The following is a 15,631-nucleotide window of genomic DNA, read 5'->3' on the forward strand; positions in this document are numbered from 1 at the left end:
TGAGTGAGACCCTGTTTCAAGAGATCTCTCTCTATATATATACATAGAGAGGGGGGAGGGGGGGAGAAGGGGGTATAGTTTAGAGGTAGAATGCCCCTGGGTTCAGTCTCCAATACCACACACACACACACACACACACACACACACACACACACACCATTCACAATGCAGAGGGCTTCACTGAACCCTGCCCCTAGTAGCCCTGAGACACCTAGGGCAGAGCTCACAGGTTCTAGTGCCCCCTAACTTTAGCCTACAAGGCTTAAGTAAATAAGGGTCTTCTCAGTTCAGCAGAGAGAGGAGTCCCAGGCTCTGTTGGAAGTGAAAATAAAAATTCTCTAAGAGTAAGAAGAGAGCAGGGCATGTTGGTTGCAGGCCTGTAATTCCAGTACTTGGGAGGATGACACAGGAGAAGCACAGGGTTCCCAACCAGCCTCAGCAACTTAGCAAGGCCTTCTGCTACTTAGTGACACCCTACTTCTTTCTCTCTTTCTTTTGTGGTACTGGGGATGGAATCTAGGGGCATTCTACCTCCAAGCCACACCCCCAGCCCTATTTTTTTATTCTTTATCTTTCTGAAACAGGTCTTCACTAAGTAGTAGCTGAGGCTATCCTCGAACTGCAATCCTCCTGTCTCAGCCTCCCAAACGCTGGAATTATAAGCGTGCGCCACCATGCTAGGCTACCCTATTTCAAAATAAAATAAAATAAGGCTGGGGTGTAGCTCAAAGGTAGAAGATCCCTAGGTCCCATCCCCAGTACCCCCAAAAAAGAGGAAGGAGGAAAACAACACCCCAAAACAGAAGAGGCCACATAAAGTCTCATCTCTGCTGTTGGCCCTGGGAAGCCAGGAGCATAGCTGTTAAGAAGAGGGGACCCCACACTCCATGAAGGAGAGGTGGTATCTCAGAAAGGTGGCTTCATTGCACTTGGAGGGGAGATGCCATTCATCAGAGGGAAGGAACTTAGTCCCTAAAGAGCCTAGGCGAGCATACTGAGTGAGATGAGGGAACGCCCTCCAGCAGCAAGTGGGTCACACAAAGCCCATCCCTGCTGCCAGCCAGGAGAGAGTCATGCTTATTTCCTCTCAGGACATTTCAGGGAAGTGGAGAACTTCAGGTTAAAGGGGACTGCCTCAGTGAGCTGATGAAAGTTCTTAAGTTCATGCCAGGAATTGAAGCAAGGATCCTGAGGACTGAAGGTCATCCTCCCTACTTCCCTCAGCCATGGGAGATGAGACCATGAGCAGCTGAGGAAAACATCAGTTCTTAGACATGGTTCAAAACTGAGGGGTTAGCCAGGCGTGGTGGCGCACGCTTGTAATCCCCGTGCTTGGGAGGTGGAGACAGGAGGATCGCGCAGGTTTGAAGCCAGCTGCACTGGCTTAAGAGACCCTGTTTCCAAATAAAAATATAAAAAATAGGTCTGGGAGTGTAGCCTGGAGGTAGAAGGGCGTCCAGGAACCCCAGTACCACCAAAAATAAAAACAAAAAAAAAACCAAAAAAACTGAGGGGTTAGAATGAGGACCTGGGTATCAGGGGAAGATAGGGTATTTTCCTAGGTTATGACAGGAGTCAGAGCGAGGACCCTGATGTCCCTAGAACAGGTGACATGAGTCATGCTTCCCTCTTAGCTCCTAGGAAGACCCAAGAGAAGCAATCAGATATGGTGCCTCTCACTTCTCATCACGGGGACTCAGGATCTTAAGGGTCTTGGCCTGAGGCTGGAGGACTCTAGTAGGCTGAGGAGCAGGTACCATATCCTGTGTAAGTGAAGATTAACAGAGCTACCAACCTCAGAACAGCAAGAGGCCTCCAAGAGTCCAGATTCCCCTACAAATCCAGGGAGATCATGAACAGGGGTGATGAGAGATGACTCGTGCTCCCTTGTGGGAGGTTTGTCTTGGGAAGCAGAGGATATTGACCCAGAGGGAGCCCCCTCGGATAAACAGAGGGTGTTTTTTTTAACAATTTTTATTGAACATAAATAGTATACATTTAAACTATATTTGGTGCCCTCTCCCCCTGCCCCCGGTTTCCCTTCCCCCCTCCCACCAATGGTTGTCCAGGTTAACCATGTCATATTCATAATTTTACACATATTCAGATGTAGAGGGTGTTTTACAGTTTAGGACAGGAAATATCTTCAGGACCCTGAAGAGCATACAGAGCACCCAGCCCATATTAGCAGGGGCACTTCAGAATTCCTCTCTATTTTAGCCCTAGGAGTTTCCTATAAGGACCCTTAAGCCCCTCCTCAGGGGAAATGGAAGTGAGGGTCTTGGTATGCATAGAGCAGTCCAAGGCAGGGCTGGATATTGCAGCTGAGGGCACACTCTTAAGTTCCATGGGTCCCTGGGGTGACAGGCTGAACAGGAGCTTTATGGAGCCCTATAATAGTGCCCCCCAGGACACCTGCATAGGGTCTTCTCAAAGCCAGGGTACTTTCTCCCTACTGAAGGAGCTCACAGCCTTTTGTCTTCCACCTCCAGGTGCCCACAGCCCTGCCTGCTGGCCCTGAGCACGGTCATCATGCCTCGTGGTCAGAAGAGCAAGCTTCGTGCCCGTGTGAAGCGTCAGCAAGCCCGTGGTAATAACCAGGCTTTGAAAGATGCTCAAGCCACTGAAGCTGAGGAAGGAGAGTGGTCATCCTCCTCCACTCTGGTTTTTGAGAATGCTTCTTACAGCGTTCCTGCTGCTGGCATTCCTCAGAAGCCTCCTGGAGCCCAGGCCACCAGCTCTTTGGGAGCTCAGGCCACCAGGTCTTTCGGAGCCCAGGCCACCAGCTCTTTGGGAGCTCAGGCCACCAGCTCTTTGGGAGCTCAGGCCACCAGCTCTTTGGGAGCTCAGGCCACCAGGTCTTTCAGAGCTCAGGCTACCACTTCTGCTGCTGTAGGCGCTTCTGGTGAAGATGCTGAGAGCCACCACGAGGAGGAAAATCCTCAGTCCTTGTATTCTACACCCGACACGGGGAGCGGAAGAAGTGCAGATCCTCTGACCAACATGGCAGGCGTATTGGTGCAGTTCCTGCTACAGAAGTTTAACCTAAAAGAGCCCGTCACAAAGGAAGAGCTACTGAAGATTATCAGCATTAAGTACGAGAAAGATTACCCCGAAATCATCAAGAGAACCGCCGATCGCCTGGAGCTGGTCTTCGGCCTTGAGATGAAGGAAATCGACCCCAGTAGTAACACCTACATTGTCGTTACCCAGATGAATCTTCCCAATGATGGCCGTCTGGATGAGGGTAGTGGCTTTCCCAAGAATGGGCTCCTGATGCCTCTCCTGGGTGTGATCTTGATAAATGAGGATCGTGTCCCTGAGGATGAGATGTGGGATTTCCTGAATATGTTGGGGTTATATGATGGTAGGAAGCACTACATCTTTGGGGAGCCCAGGAAGCTCATTACTAAAGATTTGGTGCAGGAAGGGTATCTCGAGTACCACCAGGTGTCTGGTAGCAGTCCCCCAACCTATGAGTTCCTGTGGGGTCCCAGGGCCCATGCAGAAACAAGCAAGATGAAAGTCCTGGAGTTCTTGGCCAAGATTAATGGTACCACTCCTAGTTCCTTCCAGTACCGATATCAGGAGGCTGTGAGAGATGAGGAATACCAAGCTCAGGCCAGTATTGCAGGCAGAGCTGGCACTGTCCCCTACAGGCCTGTGTTTGACTAAATCTGAGGCAGGCTTCAATTTGAGGTTGAAAAGGGCTAGCAACCTAGTGGGGGTGCAAAGCAGAGCTGGAGAGTCCACAGTGTTTATCTTTCTTGTATTCCTATTATTCATAAGTAAACTGTAGAATTTTGATCCTTTTCTCCTTTTTTTTTGGTGATGCATCTTTTTAGTTTTAGATTAAGAACCTAAGTGTATGAATGGCATGCATCCAATGATTATTCCTGTTTACCAAGTTTGTTGCTGCAAAACAAATTGAAGGTCTTGCATCATTTATTGTGACCCAGTACAAGAAAACACAGCATCATACAGGGATTTGTCTTTAAAATGGAAAAGAACCCCATAGTAGAATTGTTGGGATGAATAGATGGTGACGAAAATGTAAAAGGCAGTGGTTTCTGGGTTTTTTTTTCTGGTTTCTTGTTTGTCTTTTATTTCAATAAACTTAAAGCATATGTGCCTGAATTTGCTTACTAGCTTATTCAAGAATGTGGGAGAAGAAAATATAAAAGGCAACCAGTTTCTGGTTTTTCTTATTTTTGTTTGTTTTTCAGAAAAACTAAAAAAAATGTACCTGAATTTGCTTACTAGCTTATTCAAGAATGTGGGAGAAGAAAATGTAAAAGACAGCCAATTTCTGGTTTTTCTCATTCTTGTTGTCTTTTCTTCCAGTAATATTAAAGCATATGTACCTGAATTTGCTTATTAACTTATTCAAGAATGTGAGAGAATAAATAATCATCATAAATGAGAACCCGTGTTCCCTGGCTCTTTTGTTCCCCAAGCATCTGCTCTTTGAAAGGAATCATGCTAGTTTTGGGGATGTGTCAACAAAGATCCAGTGCCTGTCAATACCATTTTAGAGTTCAAGATCAGGTATCATATAAGGAATATAGTGAGCTATGCTATAAAACCTAAAGGCCAGTAGAAAGAATGGATGAAGAGGGAGGTAATTCCAGATAGGAGCATCCCAGTGTGAATGCCTGGGGACCAGGCAGTTTGGGAATATGGGAAACTACCAGTCACTCCATGGAAGGGAGTTTTAAGTTAGCTTGCATCAGGCAGGATGAAGCTGGTAAAGAAGAGACCCTTGGGTGGTGGGTCTCAGAGTGGAGAACCTACACCTGCAACAGATAATATATTTCAGGGATGTGGTAAACTAGAGGAAAATGTCCACCTGGGGCAGGATTGGAGGGATTCTTGTGTTCTATCCCCACACAGGTAAACTCAGTGTACTAAATCAGTATTTCATGCATTTTGTGTCAAGCACTTTCTGGAACTAAGAATGATACTTCCTTGAGGTGGGAGGCTCAGCAGCCATGGAGCTGGCCCTCTTTTTGGCTTGAAGAGCTAGGCTGCTCCATTAAAAGGAACCCAAGCTGGACGTGGTAGCACATGCTTGTAATCCCAGCATTTGGGAGGCTGAGACTGGAGGATCGCGGTTCGTGGACAGTCTCAGCTACTTAGTGAGGCCCTTTGCAACTTAGTGAGACCCGGTTTCAAAACAAAGGACAAAAATAGGGCTGGGGGTGTAGCTTGGAGGTCGAATGCCCCCTGGGTTCCATTCCCAAACCCACAAAAAAAGAACCCAAATTATGTATTCTGCACAATAGGGCACATTCTTAAGTGACATCTGGGTGTTCTAAAGAATTTTTTTTATTTCTTGATAGTCAAATCTTACCACATACTTTAATAATAAGTTTGATAATCCTGTCTGGGGCAAAAAAGAAAAATGTCTTAACATTTTTTTTTGGCTTTTGAAAAAAAATGTCATTGTTATCAACCATCCAGATGCAGTTCAGGGTGTTAGAGGCAGACTTGCACACAGCACTCGCAGAGCCCTCCCCGAGTTTCCATCCCGCTCCCTCTCTCTCCCCACCCTCCCATGATCAGCACAGTGATTGGCTTTGGTGAGTGTGTACATATGCACAGCCTGTCCATTGACAGGATGGAAAGAGCCTTCCTTTCCCTTCCCGTCTTCCTCAGTTGGGTCCCCTCCTTCACTCCACTAAGGTCGGTCCTCCTTTGTCTGGAGTCCCTCTTGTGTCCCAATTTCTCCCTAGCTTTTGCATATGAGGGACAGCATCCAACCCTTCACTTTTTGTGACTAATCTCACTTAGCATAATACTATCTAGTTCTATTTTCCTGCAAAGGGATGTCTAGATCTTTGGTGGTGGTGAAACAAATGAAGCATAGCTAGGAGGAAGGAGAAAAGTTGTTGGTCCATCGCACGCCCTGTAAGAACTTCATGGTACATCTAACTGCAGAAATCTAGTTCACACCCACATCAAATAACTGATCCTCTTATGGGGAATCATTACTTGGTTTTATGTGATAAGTAGTATGTTGGCTGATTTGGTCATCTTTGTCCTAGAATGTTGCACATTCTCTGACTTCTAGATTTAAGAAAATCACCAGTGTGGTGTGTGGTATTGTCCAGTGTCAAAAGTATAATAATAATACTGCTGCTCATTAAAAAATTTGCAGTACTTACCAGACACTGTGCTGGGTCCACGGCATACATTTTATACACCCATCACTCCTAGAACACAGGGTTTATCCACCTGTTTCAGAATAAAGAAGCTGAGGTTTATAGAGACGGCTAATGTGACTTGTGCATGGTGGTGCAAGTATGGAGACCCAGTACTTGGGAGGCTCAGACAGGAAGATAGCAGGTTTGAGGCCAGCCTCAGTATCATAGTGAGAACCTGTTCAAAATAAAAAAGGCCTGAGGGTGTATCGTACAGGTTGAATGCTCCTGGTTCAATCCCCAGTACCGAAATAAACAGTTTGCTGATGTGTTGAAGTTCACGCTGATGCTACGTGGCAGGGCTTGGACAAGATGCTAGTCTAGAACCATTGAAGCCCATGTTTCAGTCAGCATTCTCACTCCAGTGACCCAAAATACCCAGTGACCATGACCATTTAGTCCATCCTCATGAGTCCAACAGTATTTTTGTTTCTTTGTTTTTCTTATTTTTGTGTGCTACAGGGGATTGAATCTAAAGGCATTCTACCTCCGAGGTACACCACAGCACTTTTTATTTCTTGTTTTGAGACAGGGTCTCACTAGGTTGCTGAGAGTCTCGTTAAATTGCTAAGGCTGGCTTTGAACCTGCAATCCTCCTGTCTCAGCCTCCCAAGTACTGAAGTTACAGGTTTGAACCACCATGTCTAGAAAGTCTTAATTTTTATCAGTTTTAAACTTGCTCAAAAGTTCAAGGTTTGGAAACTAAAAGAAAATTTTCTACTGTGAGCCCATTTTTTTAAAGGTAGCCGCTGGGCATGGTGGCACATGCCTATAACCCCAGCACTTGGGAGGCTGAGACAGGAAGATCTTAGGTTTAAGGATAGCCTCAGTAAGTAGTGAGACTCTCATCAACCTAAAGAGACACTGTTTCTGCACAATTCACCATAGCCAAACTATGGAACCAGCCAAGATGTCTATCAACAGATGAATGGATTACAAAACTGTGGGATATGTACACAATGGAATTTTACTCAGCCATTAAAAAAACTCAATTACATCATTTTCAGGGAAATGGATGGAACTGGAGAACATTATGCTAAGTGATATTAGTCACAAAAAATAAGAAATCAGATGCTTTCCCTAATATGTGAGAGTTAGGGAGAAATGGGTCATAGGAGGAACTCTAGATGAAAAAGGAAATCCTATAGAGGAGCAAACAAGGCAACCCAAAGGAGGAGAAAGGAGGGGAGAAGAGAAAAATCTCTAAAACACACAATGTACTTAAACATATCGAAGTCAACCACTAAGCCAAGCAAGGGAAGGAGGGACGGGGAGGGAATGGGGTGGGAATTGGGTAGGGGTTAAATCAATGATGTGTACATGTATGTACACACAAGCTTTTTACCCCAATATGATGTATGAATATAATGCACCAATAAAAATAAAAAATAAATAAAATTAAAAATTAAAATTAAAAAATAAATTTAAAAAAATAAAATAGGGCTAGGGGTGTAACATGGAGATTGAATGCCCCTGGGTTCAATCTCCGGTACACAACACACACACACACACACACACACACACACACACACACACACACAAAGGTAGTTATATGCTTCAAACATACATTAGCACAGAGTAAACATTTGCATTCCAAAAGGGAGGAATAGGGGGATAGAAAGAAGGGATGGGCCCAAAACAGGATTAAAATGCAGCAGGCAAAAGTGAAGTCCTGTAGTTTCACATCTGACATCTGGGGCATATGGTAAGGAGACGCCATCTCCAAATGGCCTTGGCAACCCCGCTCCTCTGTCCTGGTTGGTTGTAGTTGGTTGGTGGCATTAAGTGTTCTCTTAGGCTCTATCACTGGCATCCATCTGGTAGCTATCCTTGTTGGACATTAGTAATAATATATACATATATTACACTTATTTTATTATTTTATCAATTAAAATATGGATGAGAAAGGAAGATAATTTAATAAGGTTATTTGATTAGATTGAATATATAGGTCATATGGGCATATGTTGTATATATACTTGACTTCTATAACTACATATATAGAGATATTTAGTGCAGTCAATAATATTAAAGTTTCTTATGGATTTCCATTCATATGTACCTTCCTTGGGATTTCCTATAAATGGAACCACATCCTCTGTGAATGACATTTGGGATCTTCCTTTCCAATTCATTCTTGTTTCTTCTCCTTGCCCTCCTGCACAAACCAGGATATCAGCACAGTGTTGAATGGAAGGGACAAGGAAGCCCCTCACACTGTATCTGATCTAAACTAAAGGGAAGGCCTTCGGGCTGTCCCCACAGACTATGAAGTAAATATTAGTGAGTTTTAACTTACAAAAAGAGCATTATGAATTAACCTGTTAGATGCTCTTAACATGTTACCCATGCATTTTTGTTTGGATCTGGTGTGTCCCTCAAAGGCTCAGATGTTGAGGGCTTGGTCCTCAGCTTAGCAATGTTCAGAGATGGGACCTTGGGGTTGAGAGTGGATCATGCCTCAAAGCAGTAGTGTTATCTGTAGATTAATCCATCAGAAGATTCATAGCTGAATGAATTGCAGGAGTTGGTAGAAACTATAGGAGGTGGGGCATTGTTGGAAAGATTAGGTCCTTGGAGGAATGGGGACTATATCTTGTCTCCAGCCTCTTCCTCTTTTTCAGCTTTCTGGCTGCCATAAGATGAGCAGCTTCTCCCTGCCCATGCCCTTCTACCAGGATGTTCTGCCTCACCTCAGGCCCAGAGCGATGGAGCTGGTCAACCATGGGGTTGGGACCTCTAAAACGCTGAGCCCAAGTACATCTTTTCTCCTTTAAATTGTTTTTCTTTGCCAGGCATGGTGGCGCGTGCTTATAACCCCAACATTTGGGAGGCTGACACTGGAGGATCACGGTTCGCGGACAGCCTCAGCTACTTAGTGAGGCCCTTTGCAACTCAGTGAGACCTGGTTTCAAAATAAAGAATAAGCCAGGCGTGGTGGCGCACGCTTGTAATCCCCGCGCTTGGGAGGCAGAGACAGGAGGATCGTGCAGGTTCGAAGCCAGCCGCGCGCGCTGGCTTAGGAGACCCTGTTTCCAAATAAAAATGTAAAAATAGGTCTGGGAGTGTAGTCCGGATGTGGAAGGGCTTCCAGGAACCCCAGCACCACCAAAAAAAAAAAAGAATAAAAAATAGGGAAGGGGGTGTAGCTCGGAGGTCAAATGCCCCTGGGTTCCATCCCCAGAACCACAAAATAAATAAATAAATAATAAATAAATAAATAAATAAATAAATAAATAAATAAATTGTTTTTCTTAGCTGGGCGCAGTGGCGCACGCTTGTAATCCCCTCGCTTGGGAGGTGGAGCGCAGGTTTGAAGCCAGCCATGCTGGCTTAAGAGACCCTGTTTCCAAATAAAAATATAAAAAATATGTCTGGAAGTGTAGCCCAGAGGTAGAAGGGCTTCCGGGAACCCCAGTACCACCACCAAAAAAATGTTTTTCTTAGATATTTTGTCATAGAGATGGAAAGCTAACTAAAACATTATGTTAATTCCTTCCCATTCTGATTTTTTAAGGTTTTGAGTAATTTTAAATTATAAACAATGTTAGCCGGACGTGGTGGTGCACACTTGTAATCCCAGCATTTGGGAGGCTGAAACTGGAGGATCGCGGTTTGCAGACAGCCTCAGCTACTTAGCGAGGCCTCTGCAACTCAGTGGGACCTGGTTTCAAAATAAAGAATAAAAAATAGGGCAGGGGGTGTAGCTCGGAGGTCAAATGCCCCTGGGTTCCATCCCCAGACCTGCGGGGAAAAAAAAATATAAACAATGTTAATTTTTCTCAAATGTATTTTCCGCATCTACTGAGTTCATATAATATTTGATACATTATCATCTCATATTTTGCTACTTGGAATCTAACACTGAGGCATTCTACCATTATGCTACACTTCCAGCCCTATTTGTTTTTTTGTTTTGTTTTGTTTTGTTTGATTATTTTGAATCAGGGTCTCACTAAGTTTCTGAGAGACTTGCTAAATTTCTGAGGCTGGTCTGGAAACTGTGATCTTCCTGTCTCAGTCTCTCTAGTACTGAGATTACAGGTATGTGTCATCGTGCCCAGAACAAAGAACGTTTTATTTATTTTCTGTTAATGTTTATTTTCTGCTAATGTAGTAGATTAAAATAATGGGAGCCAGACGTGGTGGCACACATTTGTAATCCCAGCATTTGGGAGGTTGAGACAGGAGGATTGTGGTTCACAGATAGCCTCAGCTTCTTAGCGAGGCCCTTTGCAACTCTGTAAGACTGTGTTTCAAAATAAAAAAAAAATAGGGCTGGGAGTATTGCTTGGAGGTAGAATGCCTCTGGGTTCCATCCCTAGTACCTCAAAAAAAAAAAAAAATGGAATTTCTGGATACTAAAACAAGTTCATGTTTCTGTATTAAAGCCAGTATTTTTGTTTAATATTTTGTATCTGTGTTCTGGAATGAGGAATCTCTGCGAATTGATTTTCTTATACTGTGTGTTCAGATATTACCAGTAATCATTTTCTCTCTTTGCCACTTATAATTCTGTTTAGATATGTATCAGTTTTTTTCTCCTTGTCTTTCCATCTCTTTCATGTTTTGAGGGGATGGGAGAAACTGTCTTTTTTCTGATGCATTCTGGTTAATTTCTTCAGGTACAACTTACAGGTCATTAGTTTTTATCTTCAAATTGGTCTCATTTCTGTTAAAAATCCTTTTGTGAGTTACTTTTGTATTTTTAACTTTTAGAAGATTTATTTCATACCTGCTTGGTCATTCTCACAGGCCATTTTCACATGTATTTTTAACCCTATTCATAGATATTTCTCTTATAGGTTTGTTTCCCCTTGCTCTTATTTACTTTTTCTACTAATTTGCACTCATAGAATCATATCTTCTTGCATTTTTAATTATTTATTTTTCTGTAGTTTGTATTTCTTGGAAGTTGTATTTGCAATAATGCTTAAAGATTTGGAATATTGTTCCTAGTGTCCAGAGAACTGGCCTTTGTTCCCTTCTTTAGTTACGGGCAGAGTTATGTCACCTAAGACCACTAGATTATTGGTTTCAGGCTTTTTCAAACACATAAGAACCATGAATTGGGGCTACCACTTCTCTAAAAAAGCGAACTCGTAGTCACGACTACCTGAGAGTATCTCTTCCCTCTTCACCACACAAAGGTTCAGAGAACAATTTTCATTGTAGCCTCCTGAAATAATACTCCGTTATGCTCCTAATGGTATGACTTGGGCCTTTTTCTAGAATCTTCCCCATAGGTAGGTCCTGATTTTTTTCTTCTGAATCCATTTTACAACAGTGACACTGAAGTTCAAGTTCACATCAGTTTGGCCAGAAGTCTCAATTTCAAAGTCGGATTTGGTGCTCTGCTTACATCTCTACTTTTTTATCTTCAATCTATTATCACATATTCATTTTTTTCTTTTCAGATATAAGCTATTTTAATAATCTCTTTTTTTGATGCTGGGGATTGAACCCAGGGGCATTCTACCTCTAGGCTACACCCCAGCCCTGTTTCTTTTGTTATTTATTTTGAAACAGGGTCTTACTAAGTTATTGAGGGCCTCACTAAGTATCTGGGGCTGGCTGTGGACCTGTGATCCTCCTTTCTCAGCCTCCCATGGAATTACAAGCATGTGCCATCATGCCCAGCTTTCCAATAATTTCTTAATCTAAAGAGTTTTCTGAAGAAGGGTCAATCTGCAAGCCCTTTATGCCCCATTACTATAAACTTGAGCCCAAAGGCAATATTTTTCTATAATTATTTTGTGCCTGGCTATTTTCTATTTTAATACTCATGACATAGTAAATATAACTAGCAACTCTCAGGCTCATATTTATTTATTTCCTGAGGAAGCTGAGACAGAAACAGAGAATCATATATTTTCTAAGTACTTAAGAAAAGATAGATCTACTGGGTATGGTGGTGCATGTTTGTAATATCAGTACTTGGAAGGCTGAGACAGGAAGAGCACAGGTTCAAGGCCAGCCTCAGCAACTTAGCAAGACCCCATTTCAAAATAAAAATAAAATGGATCTGGGAGTGAATCTCAGAGGTAAAGCACCCTTGAGTTCAATCTCCAATATGAAAGAAAAGTAAAGGAAGAAAGAGAAAGAAAGAAAGAAATCAAGAAAGAAAGAAATCAAGAAAGCAAGCAAGCAAGCAAGCAAGCAAGCAAGCAAGAAAGAAAGAAAGAAAGAAAGAAAGAAAGGGAAAAGGGAGGGTATGATATTTTTATACAGCCTGGTTTGTCTCACAGGATATAAATGAAGATCCCAGGATAGACTTTTTCCCTATATAGCTCCTCCTGCATCCTTATTATTTTTCCCATGCAATATTAAGCAGTATTCAAATTATGCCAACCATGACATAAGCCTTCTACTTGTGAAATTTCTCCTCCCCATGATTTATGTCCCAATGTCACTAAATCCTTTGTCTTTTTCACTGGCAAGAGGGGAAAATTCTCAGCAGTTATAAACTGGGGGTAATTTTGTCCCACCTCCCTCCAGGGCACATTTGGCCTTATTGGGACACTTATTTATCTTTGCAACCCTGAGTACTGAGCCCAGGGCCTTGCCCATCCTAAGCAAACACCACTGAGCTACAGCCCCAGACCAGAAAGCATTTTTGATTGCCACACTAGGTGTAAGGGATTTACTGGGATCTAGTGGGCAGATGCCTGGGATGCGGCTACATGCTGCCTTGGAAAGAATTATCTGGCCTCAAATGTCTATAGTGCAAAGGCTGAGATACACTGACAAGTTAGGAACCCAGAGGGGTTTGTCCATGAGGGGATGCTTTCCTCAAATAGTGTAAGTATCAGAAAATATGGTTTAAACTGTGAACCAAATGCAGGTTACATTATGGGGAGAAGGAGTAACTATTAGGTCTCTCCCCAGTCAGGTAAAAAACAACATGATTCCACACAACTAGTACCATCTCTGAGCTGCAGAAACCTTTTGCAGGAATATTTAAGCAGTGTATGTTTCACTTATTGCAGAACTTATAAGCCATCTTTTGGGATGTGTACACAGTGTGAATTAGTTAAGCACAAGAGAAAAAAAATCCCACTATTCAGTCACATTTGTTTCCTATCAGAGTGGAAAAATCACTAATTATATATTAAGTGTTAAGACAAATCATGGCAATTCAGGACAATTTTAATTCCCCCAAAAGGGAATTTGACCAAGGGTTATCCTGGACAGCCATGTAGTAATTTAACTGAAATCTGATTATTAGAGCTACAGAATCAATATACATCACTGACGATTTCAGGAGACCACTTTTCTTCGGTTAAACATAATTCACCAGCACTTGAGAAACAAAAAGATTCACCTCAAATGATAGTCACATTTCAATAGCGGTGTTTAACTTACGGCAGAAAATATATAAGATGATTCATATGCACACACAAAATAAATATAAATATAACTAATATCTATACATATATATGTATGGTTAAACAGACCAGCAGCTGGAATTGAGGTGGGCATGAGTGTAAGCAGACACAAACTAGAATTTGCATCTCACTGCCTGCAGCTTCAATGCCATGGGTAACTCTGGGGAGAGACCAGCATTGCCGTGACCCTCACATGCGTTTGTCCCAGAGAATTCTATGAAGGGAGACTAATGAATTGCATGTCCAGATACTGCCACATGTTGACAGGGAAAGCCAGATTAGCCACAATCTGCCTGGTGCTCTACAGCAGAGAATAAACATAGCTGTGATTCACTTAGGTATTCTAGATCTTTTGCAACGTTCTCTTACCTGGAACTATACAGGGCAGGAATTTCCGGGAAGCATAATACAAAGCTACCATAGACACATCCTACTTTCTAATGAGAGGGCAAAGAAATGCAGATAAGTATTTTCCACTATGAAAAGAGTGGGCAACAGTATTGGAGGCTTTGTGGGTGTCAGAGAAGAGAATCCCAGAGGATGATAAAGAGGATGTAATCTGTGGAACAGACCATGGATATCATGTTCAAATTGACAGGTAAAATTATGATTAGAACAGGGCAACAGTAGAGGCTGGAAACTAATTCCTTAAAGATTATAATGTTTCATTCGACTTTATACATGTGGGACTGTCAAAATTTGTTTGGAAAGATAAGTAAGCCAAAGATTATAAGAAAACGATACATAATACCTTTTATAGAATTTGAGAAGGTATTTGATAAAATGTAGCATCCATTCATGATTTAAAATGAACTCTTAACAAAAATTGATTAATTTACTTCCTTATTCTAGAACAATATAACCAAAGAGTCAGTGCTATCATTTATGTGTAAGTGTTAGAAGCATTTCCATTTAAATCAGAACAGGACAAGGATACTTTCTACTACCATTATTATGTAGCTTAAACAATTTTAGCCAAAATAATTAGAGAAAAAAATCAAAAAGCATAAAAATTGAAAAGGAGGATGTTAAGTTACCATTGTTAATGCATAAAATGTGTATAATTTTTTACTAGAAAGCCCAACACACTGTTCATTTCAGAAAATCCAAGAACCATTAACAAATGATATGTGATTTAGTGCATTTACTACATTGATTGTATATATTTCAGCATAAAATCAATATACAAAAATAGCTTTAAAAGAAATAAAAACCAATTACAATATATATATTAGAAAAGATCTTGATTATAATATTCACAATGACAAAAAAATGAAGTGCCTAGAAATAAACTTAAAAAGGACTGTGCAAAATCTCCCTAAAGAAATATTTTAACCAGGTATGGTGCACATACCTGTAATCCAAGTACATAGGAGGCTGAGAGAGGAGGATAGTAGGTTCAAGGCCAGCTTCAGCAATAGAGCAAGGTCCTCAGGAACTTAGTGAGATTCTGTTTCAGAATAAAAAAAAAAGGGGGGCTGGGGGTGAAGCTCAGAAGTAGTGTCTCTGGGCTGAATCCCCAGTATCAAAAATTTAATTAAAAAAAAAAGAATCTACTATGTTATGTCCTCTAGAGCATTCGTGTCCATCATTTACATATTCTAAATACATTATTTTATTATTATAAACTACCTTTTATTTCTCTATTATATTATAGTTAGGGAAGTATGCTAAATTTATGCTCTTATTTATCTGTGTAAGAAAGTTATATTTTCACCAGGTGCGGTGGTGCACGCTTGTAATCCCGCGCTCGGGAGGCGGAGACAGGAGGGTGGCACAGGTTCGAAGCCAGCCATGTGCGCTGGCTTAGGAGACCCTGTTTCCAAATAAATAAAAAATATGCCAGGCGTGGTGGCGCACGCTTGTAATCCCCGCACTTGGGAGGCAGAGACAGGAGGATCGCGCAGGTTCGAAGCCAGCCCCGCGCACTGGCTTAGGAGACCCTGTTTCCAAATAAAAATGTAAACATAGGTCTGGGAGTGTAGCCCAGAGGTAGAAGGGCTTCCAGGAACCCCAGTACCAAAAAAAAAGAAAGAAAGT

General features: G+C 42.1%; 1 protein-coding gene across 1 annotated transcript; it reads left to right on the plus strand.

Annotated features, from left to right (window-relative positions):
- Positions 1 to 2,532: 2,532 nt before the first annotated feature.
- MAGEB17 (MAGE family member B17) lies at positions 2,533 to 3,675 on the plus strand (the record flags this gene model as incomplete). Its single annotated transcript, XM_080718801.1, has 1 exon — positions 2,533 to 3,675. The coding sequence occupies one exon, from the start codon at positions 2,533 to 2,535 to the stop codon at positions 3,673 to 3,675; it is 1,143 nt and encodes a 380-aa protein (XP_080574927.1).
- Positions 3,676 to 15,631: the final 11,956 nt, after the last annotated feature.

This window comes from Muscardinus avellanarius (assembly GCF_963383645.1).
Source record: "Muscardinus avellanarius genome assembly, chromosome: X".
NCBI classification, from domain to species: domain Eukaryota; kingdom Metazoa; phylum Chordata; class Mammalia; order Rodentia; family Gliridae; genus Muscardinus; species Muscardinus avellanarius.